Genomic DNA, 13,335 nt, shown 5'->3' on the forward strand with positions numbered 1-13,335 from the left:
AATAGCAAGGCACTGCTCTTAGTGTTATCGCAAAAATTTTCCCTTCTAATTTCTTTCTTGTGATTTTTGTAAATATCCATTGTCCTTTTTTCATTCTTTGCTGCCAATTTACTGTCTCTATTTATCTCAACTCCTTTCTGATGACACCTGGTTTTCTATTTGCAGCTTGAATTATCCTGTACTTGGTTGCCAACTTGATTGACCTCTTCCTCCGTTCTGTCGTCACGATTTTCAGGTACAGATACTTGTGCACGTTAGCCGCCTATTTATTTTGATCCCTGTTCCCGAGTACTTCTTCAAAATAATTTTGCTTTGCGCTTCTCTGACTTAAAAAGAGGCCCAAACCATGTCAGCCTGCACTGCCTGATTTGTGGTTTTGCCCTGGGCTCCCAAAGCAACCAGCCTACTGATCTTTGGATAACTTCAACCCTGACAAGGCATCCGATTTTAAGTATAGAATAGTACTTGCGGACGTTAGTGAACACCATTACTCCTTTCCAGATTCCACGCAGTACCTCATATTTATTGTGGTGTCACAGTAATCTCTGTTTCATTATTGCTGCATTCCGATTCTCCTTTATTTTCAGATTATATTGGTTGTTGCTTGAGTAATTCTTTCCTTCGTTTATATGTATACCGAGGTACTTATATTGCTTGACTATGGGTATGACTTGTTGTTGAAATTACACCACGTAATTGCTCATCTCTTCAATAAAGATCATAATCCCTGATTTCTCTGTGCTAAACGTAAGGCCTAGATTTGTCGCTGTATTGCCACAAATACTCGCAAGCACCTGTAAGTCTTTTTTATTGTCCGCGAGTAGCACAATGTCGTCTGCGTACATCAGTCCAGGGACCTTCTGTGGCACCATTTGTCCGTTACACATGTAGGATAAATCAAAACCTAATTCGATGTTGTCCAGTCGTTTTTTATGCTCTTAACATAAAGCGTGAACAACAATGGAGACAGAGGACATCCTTGCATCAGTCTTTGGTGAATTCCCACCACATTATTACCTTTTCTACCTTCCCATACAACTTGTACTCGGTTGTCTCTGTATACCTCCCTCGGCAGCTCCACGAAATCGTCATGTATGCCTTCGTGCTTAAGGATATTCCATAATAATTCCCTGTCTATACGTTGTCATAGGTTTCTTGATTATCTGGAAATGCTATCGATAAATGTCTATTCTGAGCTACTGAAATCTCTATGAACTGAGTTAGTATAAACATATTATCCTCTAAGTGTCTGCCTGGCCTGAACCCATTATGTATTTCCCCCAGTACAGCGTTTTTCTCCACCCACTTCGACAGTTCGACATGCCTGATGCGTCCTGCGCCGCTTCGTGGCGTCATCGCGAAAAGGTCCCGCTGTTCACCCGCGCACGGCACACTTCTCAATATTGTAGTATGGAATATTTGCGCGACTTCAGCACAGACCCGAGAAAAACGATTATTTCTGCGACCGCCGCCCAACAAATGGAAATTGCGGGCGTCACGTTATCGGAGTTCGTTGGTGTATCTTGGAGCCACTCAGACCACAGAGAGAGTCGGAGTGGCTCGTAGCATTTTCGACCGGATACGATCGCGCAGATGGAGCCGGCTCAACACATTTAGAGCGCCCCGTGTCAACCAGACGAATACCGAATCGCGTGTCACAGTGCTTTAAAGCGCTGGATAGCGACCAGCCGAAGCTACTGTGAAATGCCTGCGTAACGTGTTCAACTTGCCCTTATGCATTGCCTCTTTTAATCCGGTTCGGTAAAGTGCCAAAATTAAATGAAATGAAGTTCTACTCAATAGCAGTTGATGATTCCTTTCTTGCAAAAATTTCGATGGATGTTTGCGAGCACGTTCGTGGTAACGAGCTCAGAGGGAAGGCCATCTCTCTGGACGGAGCGGTCGTCTTCTACTGTGTACCACATGATGAGTTTCTTGCTACGGTAAAGACATCTATTGAGAACAACGGTGATGTTTGCGAAATGCGACTTTGAATATGTTTGAAGGGCAGCCTTTCTGCAGTGGCAGGTCGTCTTTATCGGGCCGTGTGTCGCAAATTTTTTTCCCCCATTTTTTGGCAAATGACGATAGTGCCTCCTAAAATGATTTTTAGAGGCAGAAAGTTTGGGAGATTCTTAGGAAAGGTGATGGTTTTTTTTTAAAGCAACGGCATCATTTTACATCACCTAAGTCTACATTACCTGTTTTAAAGTAAAGTTGCTGAGGGCCGAACATTACTTGTTAATTACCTGACAAGTCTTTCATCCAGATTTTACACATGAAGATAACGTGAAATGATGCGCAATTTCGTTGGCCCGCCTATTTTCTTGCTAAGTCCTGCTGCCGTGCGATACTTCCCATTCAAAGATTATAAAGCTAATTGTTGCGTCTTTGTGCTTGGAATCCGCACTGAACAAAGCATGTCACCGCCAGGTGCAAATTAGCTGTAACAATCAGGCGCGCCGACACACAAGAACACGGCGACGAACACAAATGCGGTTTCTTTGTTCATGTGGGTATTGCATCCGTTGGCTATATCCTGCAACCTAAGCACCGAATCTCTCATCAACAAGCTTTGCGTAAGACACTATGTTTAATTGATGCCACCCAACGCGCTCTGTAACTGCTGTACCAAACTCCCTCGCAGGTTGTCCACCGCAAATGTTTCTTGCACGTAGCTTGCAAATTACTGTCATGAAAGCGTAGGGTATACGAGAATCAGGCATCCCCATTATTAAAATCGGCCCACTATTTTTCTCCAGTTTCTTAACCAAATGTGTTGTTTATAAAAAGCAGTACTTACCTGGGATTGTGGAGACACTTCCTGTATGGATAAAATCTTTGTTCAGGTAACCCTGGAGACAACAACAGTCATATTTATAAGACGGCGAACATAAATGAAAAAGCAATAAATAACTATTACGTTTGATACACCTAAGTACACCAGTTGCATAAACATACAAAAGTCGGTGCATGCATAAAGCTATTGGTACTCTCCTTTCAAGAACTTATCGAATATGCTATGTTTACCACATGCAAATGTGCATTCTAAATTAAACAATGAGGTCAATGTTTAACCACAGTAGTATATGCACTCGTATATATATATATATATATATATATATATATATATATATATTATGGATACGAGTGCATGTGAGTTTTGTGCTTATATATACATAGAATATAACGTCTATAGAAATATGCATATATATATATATATATATAATGTTCTATAGAATATACATAATATATATGGAACATTTAATCCTGCTCGCACACTTTCTCCAAGATTTTACGCTTTACCTTGAACCTCTACTCTCACAAACGGATTTTATAAATTGTTTGATTCATTTTTTAGGAATTTTAAGCTTGAAAAGACGCCGAGATAAATATCGTGTCATTGTAATCTGCTGTGCAATAAACTCCTTGTAGCTTGAACTGGGCTGGTGATGACATCACATTTACAAAGCTGTACATGCGATCAGCATTGCTAGTACGGTAATTTGTCATATTAGTGCTCCTTCACATCATACAGTTCTGCAAAACACTGGAATCCCTACGGACATCATTGAACCAGGAATAGCTAGTTGCTGTACGTGACTCAGTTGGAAGATTCATACACTTCGTAATCATAGCAAATGTCTCTACGGAACAGAGATATTGAACGTAAAAGAATATTGGTTCGGTTCGGTTCAGCGCATTCGGGGTTTGTTCTGGTTGAGTTCCAGTGTGAAGGAATTAAATTATTACGACTGGGAAACCAGCCGACAACTCTGAACCGGTTTGGGAACGGATTCGGTGCAGTCGATTGTTTGCTGTTTCATACAGAGTAAAGTGCCAGCGGGCTTCGAAGTGGCGCATCCGCAAATTTCACCAGGTGGAACAAGAAATGCTCTCCCTGGAGCATGTGATACCGCGGTTGCTGTTGTACATGAATACATATTATTAAAATTTAAGGTGGTGGTGGTGGTGATGATGATGAAGCAGGCGGGGCTATCCTGGTATACATAGCCGGCCATTGCTCCGCCTGATCCTCCTTCGAGTTGAGATCAGGGGTGTGTCTCCAGGTGTCGATGAGCCCCGTGCCTCGCAGGAAGGCTATCAGCAGTCGTTGCGCTCTCTTCCTGATTGCCACGGGCCCTCCAGGGAAAACGACGTCTTCAAAGGTCCTCTGTGTGAGACCGCTTTTTTGCAGGGTGTCGACCACCGCTTTTCTTTCTGTGTCAAACTGCAGGCATAGCAAAATGAAATGTTCGATGTCGCCAATGTCACCACAGAAGGCACCGAGTGGGGAAGCGCAAAGCCCAGTCTTGAATAACCAAGCTGGGGTGTACGCGGAGTCGGTCCTGTTGCGGTACAACAGCGTCGCTTCTTCGCGGGTAAATCCATGAGTCACACAGGCTTAGTGGGAGAGATGCCAAGAGGCGGAGTGGGAGAGACTCTGCTTCATTAGTGACTTTCTTGTTTCTTGTTGCCTGTGGAACTCCCATCGCCAAGCAAAGTCCCTTTCTGTACACGGCCTCCAAGCGCTCGAATTGACTCCAATATGGTGATATCAGTGGGAGCTGATAGAGAATACGGCTTGTTATCAGTGCCGCGTTCAGTGTTAGCATGGACATATGATTGTTTCTCTAACGTACACCTGCCAAACGACGAAGTCCGTTGACTCTTTGCAGTGATGCAGCCACACCACATTCGACTGCTCGACGCCATAGTAGCTCGCTTTCGATGGTGACGCCCAGGAATCGAACATTCGTTGCACGAAGAATTGGATGCCCCCTGATATTCAGCGTCAGCCGTGTTTACATGCATCTCACTCCCGGAAAAAGCATGAAGGAATATTTTTCCGCTGATAAAAATAGGCCAAGCGTCGATAAGCGGTGTTCGATTATGGAGATTGCGCCCTGGGCTATACGGGCCAAACGTTTGTGTTGGTACCCCGAGATCTAAATGCAGATGTCATCTGCGTAGATGGACATTTCAACTGCCGTCCGACCTACTTTCAGTGCACCTGGAAGGCTGGCCATGGAGACGTTAAAAAGCAAGGGAGATAGAACACTTCATTGTGATACGCCGAGGGAAATGCGCCGTTTTTCGCTCATTATACTTTCGAGTTTAACCTGGACACATCGATCTCTGAGAAATTCATGAACGAATCGAAGAGCATTTGCCGAGATTTGAGCACTGCACGGGCTCGGGCTTACCCGAAAGCCCCGGCCCGGCCGGGCCCGTGGGCCGGGCCGGGCCGGGTAGAGCAGTTTTTTTCACGGGCTGGGGCCGGGCTCGGTCACGGCGTATGCTTTTTCACCCGGGCCCGGGCCGGGCTCGGATTTTTTGACGCGGGCCCGGGCCGGGCTCGGGTTTTTTGACGCGGGCCCGGGCCGGGCTCGGGCTTTCTGCGAAGTATTCTCGGGCTTCTCAACTCTGAAAAACATGTATTGTTCGGTCTCGGGCCGGGTTCGGGCCGGTTTTGAGCCGGGCTCGGGCTTAAGGTAAATGGGAGGCGGGCCGGGCGGGGCGGGTAACGTAGATTATTTCCGGGCCCGGGCCGGGCCCGGGCCGCAAAAATCGGCCCGTGCAGTGCTCTAGCCGAGATGCCCATGGCTCGGAGTCCGTCGATAATGCCTGTATGAAGCACACAGTCGTATACTTTGTCAACTTTCATAATGATTGCGAGCATGGATAGGCCCTCCATGCAATGGTGCTCGATGTGGCTAAGTAAATCCAAAACACTATCCTGGGCACTCAACTGCGGACGAAATCCGGTCATGTACGATGGCAGTCTATTTTCTTGCTCAAGATACAATGTTAACCTCATACATATTAGTCTTCCCATCAACATTGATACGCTTGATGTTAGCGATACTGGCCGATATGAGGCGAGGTATGCAGGATCCTTTCCGGACTTGAGCACTGGCACCACCCATGCTGTCTTGCACGCTTCTGCGATCTCTCCTGTGCTCCAGACGTGATCAAATATTGACGAGTGTGCTGTAGGCAGACGACAACAACGATGGGGACATTAACGGACTTCATCTAGTGGGTCAGTGGGATTTTGGCATACGACGAATAAGATGTGTCTCTGTTCTGTTTACACCCCGTGCCCGTGCTGTTCGAGTCGTGTTGCGGGGAATTAGTCAAGTGTCGCGCGGTTTATGTTTTTTAGCTTTGTTTAGTACTTTCCTCTGATTGTGTAATTAATCTGATTGTGAGTTCCTAATGTCTCTTTCTTCTCCCGGCCAGAGGTCTTTCCTGTGGACGGCTTCGCTTCCCACTAATGACATTCCTATAGAGGCTTTCTTGCGCAGTGGCATTCACAGCGTTCCAGTGGCCCTAGTGCCGACCAATGGGGGACTCATCCGCGTGAAAAATCCAAAGGCGACTCAGGAAGAGCTGCGGAAACCAACCCCGCACCTCCAAAGCATAACCAATGTTCCACAGTTTGGCAGAGGGGCATTCAATGCAGTTCGCCGGACCAGACCTGTGTCTCCGACCTTCTGCAGTGCCAAATGTTCGCGAATCACCCGGTGAGGACTTTTATTCCACCTCATCTAGGTCGCGTTAAGGCGCTATTTCGTGGAGTCGACGCGAGTCTGTGTGCTTCCGAGGTCCTGCAGATGTTCTCCCCGGCAGGTGCCGTCTCAGTCTACCGATGTTCACGCGTTTCTGATAATCAAAGAGTCCCCACACAGTCGGTCATTGTCACCTTTGCAGACACAACTAGGCCGTCAGAGATCAAGGCGTGGCCCTTATTATAGAAGGTGGAAGCACCTTCTCCCCGCCCAGTGCAATGCGTTCAGTGATGGCGATATGGCCACAATATTAAGGGATGTAGGTCTGATGTTCGGTGCCGTATTTGCGGAGAAGGTCACGATGGAAAAACATGTTCCTCTGAGAGCGAACGATGCGGTTTGTGTGAAGGTTCCCACCCTGCGGACTGAACGAAATGCCCTGCGAGAGACCAAGAGCTTGAAATTATACAAATTATAGAAAGGAAACGGTGTTCGCGTGGTGAAACTCGTGCCCTTGCACTAGAGAAATCATGTGGTTATGCTGAAGTTGCTGCTCGTCACTCCAAAGCGATGGATGCATCTCTTGGTTATGTTGTAGCTGCAGCTGTAGAGAAGGCTATGGCAAAACCCCTTGACAGTTTTTTTACGAACCTTTCAGAGACAATTGGGCAAATTTTCACTTCTCAGTTGTCGCAACTTTTGCGTGTTACTGAGAGTCCAAGTGTTCCTTCTGGAATAGCAGTTTCTGATGAAAATATAAACACCTATCGGCAGAGGCCTTGCCTCGCAGTACAGCTGACACCGCAGTTCCCGCAGCTCCTGTCGAACCTGAGGGCTTTAACAGTCACGAGACCGGTTCAGATACCACTGAGAACATGGATTTGGATGCGCGAACGCGTAAACGTCGTGCTTCTCCAAACTCCCCGAGAGCAACTACCCTTCATGAACTAAATACTAAAAAGAGTCAAAATGACAGCTTAAAGGATAACATTCTACAGACGGCAGTAAATACTGCCGGTATAGCGTAAACATAGGAAGCTTGAAAATTCTGCAGTGGAACTGTCGTTCCATTTTTGCTGCAGCCGATGATCTGTTATATCTCCGTGAAGAACTTTCTGCTGATTTGATTATTTTGCAAGAAACTTGGTTATCCACAGAAAAGAGTTTTCATTTAACGAATTATCGCATTTTTCGTCTAGATCGCCCTTCTCGTAGAGGGGGATTAGCATTTTTCATCTCAACAAAAATTTATCATAGAGCTAAAATTAGTCACCAGTCATTTTCTGCTGAAAGTGAGATTATAGCATTGGATTTAACGCTTCCTGAATGCACCCCATTTTCGGTGGTCAATGTTTATTTTCCTACAGGAGTTCTCAATACAGGTTATCTTGATGCCGCGCTTGCAGCCTGCAGAAAGGATCTAATCATAGCTGGTGACATTAATTGTCACCACGTATCATGGGGTTATCGGTCGGACTCTTGTGGTAAAAGATTGTTGGATTTGGTTTCGTCAAATAATCTTAACTGTGTAAAATCGAGAACCCCAACTTATGTATCCGGCAAATCGCGTTCGGTGTTAAACCTAACTTTTTCCAGCTCGGTTTGTGTAATTTTCTCCTGGTCTGCTATCGTCTGGGCCATCTTCCAATAATGTTTGAAGTCATGCGACCAATTAATTTGGTCGAAAAGCATCTTAACTATACTTAATTTGGTCGAAGAGCTTTTTTAACTATAGTAAATTTCAAGATTCACTGCAATCAGCTTTAAATAAACAGGTTGGCCTGAATGATGAACTTAAGGAAGTTAATTTGTGTCAAGTGATTTGTGACAGTTACAAAAATCCAGCTTCAGTATACAGTGAACTAAAGGGGGTACTTATTCACCATGGTGGTATCCGGACTGCGAACGCGAATATAGAGGAAGAAAGTCAGCCTGGAGAAAGTTACTTTATAATCAATGTCCACGTAATTGGAATGACTATAAATTTGTTGCAGCTACATTCAGGCAAACAGTTGACACAGCGAAAGAAAATTATAACACAAACGTTACAGTTACCTATCGCAGTCGTGTAATAAAAAAGCCCTATTTAGGTTTCTACGGTCTAAAAAGATTGTTTCAGCCCCGACAAATGTAGAATCTGTTAGCTTAACTTCCGCTGAATTGGTACAGTCACTGCAGGAGATTCCAGAAGGCTTAAAGCGTTGATTCACATCACTTCGCCCCTAACATATACCGGCGCCTTAAACAGCTAATGATTATATAGCAGTCACATTAGAAGAATTAATGAGAGTGGTAAAGATGCTGCCAGCTTCAGCCCCAGATCCTGATGGCATATCTACAGCAATGATAAAACTAATATTCGAATTATCTCCCCAGAATTTGCTGAATTTTATAAATTTCTCGATTAAACAAGCAGCAAAGATTCATCCAGATTGGAAGGTTGCCAAAATAATTCCGCTACTCAAAAACCCGGGCCATGGATATACAATAGACAACATTAGACCTATTTTTCTGACCTCAAATCTCGTAAAGTTAATCGAGAGAGTTCTGTATGGTCACATCGATAGGTGGATAGGCGAGAACCAAATATTAAGTGAATCTCGAATAGGATTCAGGTTCGGCTGCTCAATTTGGTGTGCTCATGTTGACTTGGAGAGCCGAATTCAACTCGCTCGCCGCAACAACCAGTATGCGGCCTTAGGGACATAAGAAATTGCGAAGGCGTATGACAGTATCGATCACAGTACCTTAGTCAACAGACTCGAAAGTGTGAGTCTCCCACAGTATATAATTACACGGATTCAAAATTTTCTAAGCGGAAGCACATTTGTTGCTATCAAAACGGTGTTTCTTCTCACAGTTACAAACAGACAAGGGGCGTTCCTCAAGGTGCAGTACTTTCCCCCGTATTATTTATTATTTTACTAAATTACATCCGGACACATCATGACGTACAGGTATACGTATACGCTGATTATATCGCATTTTTCTCTGTATCAAATGATATACATAGCTTATATAAAACTTTGCACTCGTATTTGAAGCATATCGAAATTTGGCTAAAAGGAATACAAATGTCGCTAAACGTCAGCAAAAGTGCAATCATTGTTTCCCCCTTAACTTTTCCCATCCGAATAACACTGTCGTATGGCCAGGAGATTATTCCGCAGGTGCAATCATTAAAATATCTGGGAATGATTTACACAGAAAAGCTTAATTCGCAGACGCACATAGAATACATCGCATCTAAAGGAGCACGCGCAGTTGGTTTATTACGAAGAGTCAGCAGCAATCGTTTTGGAATGCACAGGGAGACCTTGCTGATGATTTATTGTATGTATGTCCGCCCCATTCTAGAGTTTGGATGCGTGTTATTTTCTGGAGGTCCTACTTATAAATTACGCCCTCTGGTTCTTTTAGAACGCGAATCACTACGTCTATGTCTCGGCCTTCCAAAATATGTAGCGAATAATATTCTTTATCATGAAACTCACCTGCCTTCTCTTCAAACTCGTTTTCGTATACTGACGGTCCAAACATTACTGAACATATATGCTTCTCCCCAGAGAAGCATATCTATATGTTTATTATGTTTATTAGACAACCGACTGCATTCCTTGAGAATGAATTGTCCAGACTGCATTGTCCCCAGGTAGCTTTTGTGGAGAAACTATTAGAGCCATTACAAATATCAATGCGTGATGTGGATTTTCAAAATTTCCCTACTGCGACAGTAAGCGTTGAATTTGATGATATATTTCCTAATAACGCTCAACTCCTGCATATTCGATACCTAAAAAGTTTGTTAGATGACCACCTCGAGAACCTCCAAATAAATGCAGTAATAGCTACAGATGCTTCTGTCAGTGAAGAGTAGGCAGGAGTGGGTATTTTTCCGGCATCTAAAAATCGGTCTTTCTCCCTTCGACTACCCGACTTTACGCCAATATTTCAGGCGGAGTTATCAGCGATCATCCTAGCTCTACGAAAACTTCCCACATCTATTACTTCAGCCGTAATCTTAACCGACTCCTTGTCTGTTTGCTCCGATTTATCAGTGCCCAATTCATCTATCATTCTTCGAGAATTTCTTCATCCATACCCCAACATTTACGCCTTATCCATCTGGTATGGGTTCCAGGGAACGTGCGGCTCACTTTATACGAATCAGCAGACGCACTAGCTGCGGCATCTCTTAAAGGCCCGGTACTGAGGATCCTATGACCTTCGGCATACGTCACTTCTGGGAGATTTAAAAAATTTTCTGTCCAAGAAGAACAGGCCAAATCATGTGTACTCAATAACACCGATTTTCAGCACCTTAGATTTCCTTGGCACAGCAGATGGTGTTCAACAAGAAAATTTGAAGTTTCATTTACTAGAATGCGTTGCCGAATACCAAGGCTAAAGTTCTATTCCCATAGGTCCGGTTTGGCGCCTTCCCCTCAATGCTTTTATTGCAATGAACCCGAAACTGTGGATCATTTCCTTATAGAGTGTCGTAGGTTCACCATGCATAGAAAACGACTTCTAGAAGGTCCCCTCCGCCAACTTGGATTGACCATTACGCTACCTATTCTATCTCCGGGGGCGTCGGCACTAGGACACTGTATTAGGAACGTATGTGATGCCATATTTAAGTTTGTAATAGAAACAAGGTGACTGCCATGCTAATTTTTTTCTTTCACAAGACAACAAAAATATTTGCTTGAAATTTTAAGATGCTATAGTATGAAAATTATTATTAGCGATTTGAATTCATTTATTATCTCATTCTTAAGTAAGACAATCTCATTTAAGTATCCATCATTTTTCTTCCCACTGCCGCCCGATTCATGGCCAATCCCCCGTAGTGGGTTGTGCTATTTATATAGGCACGAAACCAAACCAAACCAAGCTTGAACAGGTTGTCCTGCTGTTTTTGAAGAACGTCTCCATGTCTTCTCTTGGCGTTGTACCGCGACAGTGGTGGAGGTGCGGGATATTGACCACGCCTGAGGCTCCGGCCTCTAGGTAAATGGGCTAGATGAACGACTCTGGGAGTCGTTCATCTAGCCCGGACGCATTGTCACCAGTTACGACCTCTGTACATCGCGTCAGTGGTCGACGGCTGGGCCTTATCTCGAAGTTCTCCCCTCTTTAACCACTACTTTCCAGGAGCTCCACACATCTGGCAATGGCCGAAACCAGCCGACCGCAAGCACCTCAATGCAGTCGGTCTCCCAGCCAACAACAGGTAACCGTTCTTCATTCACTGGTTCCCGATCGCTATCGCGGCGAAGCCTTCGAAGAAATTGAAGACTGGCTTGACAAGTACAAGTGCGTCGCACAGATTAACCAGTGGACTGACCAGCAAAAGCTCTCCCACGTCTATTTCACGCTTGACGACAGTGGCCGTACTTGGTACGAGAACCGCGAAGCTAGCCTAACGACATGGCATGACTTTCGGCAGAAAATTACCGATACATTTGCAAGTTCCGGCCGACGCGGCCGCGCCCATCAGTTGATGTAGCTACGGGTGCACCAACCCAATGAGTCGGTCACGATGATCGCCGAAGACGTGGCCCGTCTCTTTCGTAGAGCCGACCCGAACATGACAGAGGCTAGGAAGTTACATTACCTCATGCGAGGTGCAAAAGAGCAGTTGTTCGCGGAGCTTGTGCGGAATCCAGCAGCCACCGTCGCTCATTATATCAAAGAGGCTACGGCTATTTTGCGGGCCCTTCATCAACGATACAGGCAGTACGATCACCTGTCTACCAGCACCGCAATCAATGCCGCCACATTGACTCCATAGTATCATAGCCCCTTGCGTGAATTGATCAGAGAGCTCGTCAGAGAAAAAGTTCGCCTGATCCTGACACCGTCACTAGATAGCGCCATCGCGTCAATCGCCGAAGTGGTACGCGACGAAATCAGACAGGCGTTACCAGCAGCCAATCTTCACGTACACCAGCGTCCCATGAGTTACGCCGCCGCTGTCCGGTGTTCCCCACTCGTTACAACCACACCCCCGTACAACCAGCCTCCGAGAGCCGCTTCTTGGTCGCCGCCGCAAGAGGAGGCATTGAGGCGCGCACCCCTGATGCCAATGCAGTCGTACCGGCAGCCGTCATTCGCCGCGCCTTGGACCACGCCGCAAAACGACCCAACGAGAGGGTCACAAATTCGGAGATCCGACGCGTGGCACACCGCCGATAACCGCCCTCTCTGTTTAATTGCGGAGGTGCCGGCCATATTTCGCGCGATTGCTGGCATCGCGACACATCATTTCGACCTCTTCGTCCGTGGTCTGATGGCCGACGTGCAGAGGACGACTCCTTGCTACGCCGTAACGACGCTGCTTTTCAGGGACCTCCCATAGCACACCGGAATGAAGAATCCGTGCCCCAATGATCGGACCGATTTCGGCCGTCGGACGCGCTCTCCAAACCCGCCACGCCAGATGCCTGCGGGACGTGCTTTTGCTGACCTTCAAGGTTAAAGGTCGCCTACCCCCGCCGGGGAAACTGAAGGTGGCGAACTCTGGGGGTAAGGTTGCAGGCCTGCTGCAACTCGCCCGCTGCAGAAGGCCGAGAAGCCGATAACCACCGACCCCGAAGAAATTGTGAGCGCAGTCCTTGATGTTTTCGTGGATGGGCAGCCAGTGACAACATTAGTTGACACTGGGGCTGACTTCTCTAATAAGCCGGGAACTCGCTCTCCGCCTGTGGAAAGTAAAGACACCATGAACAGTACCTGACAAAAGGATGGCAGGCGGCCAATTACTGATGCCTACTGGAAGATGTAATGTAAGAATTACCATTGGAGATTCTTCTTT

The 13,335-nt window shown here is 45.8% G+C and overlaps 1 protein-coding gene across 1 annotated transcript in view; it reads right to left on the bottom strand.

The window, feature by feature from the left end:
* Window positions 1-13,335, bottom strand: part of LOC125939818 (uncharacterized) — a 151,213-nt gene that overhangs the window by 101,951 nt on the left and 35,927 nt on the right. The window contains exon 2 of the mRNA XM_049655269.1: window positions 2,804-2,855. Within this exon, the coding sequence (XP_049511226.1) occupies window positions 2,804-2,855 (52 nt within the window). The remainder of the gene's footprint in view (window positions 1-2,803; window positions 2,856-13,335) is intronic.

This window comes from Dermacentor silvarum, chromosome 9 (assembly GCF_013339745.2).
Source record: "Dermacentor silvarum isolate Dsil-2018 chromosome 9, BIME_Dsil_1.4, whole genome shotgun sequence".
NCBI lineage: Eukaryota > Metazoa > Arthropoda > Arachnida > Ixodida > Ixodidae > Dermacentor > Dermacentor silvarum.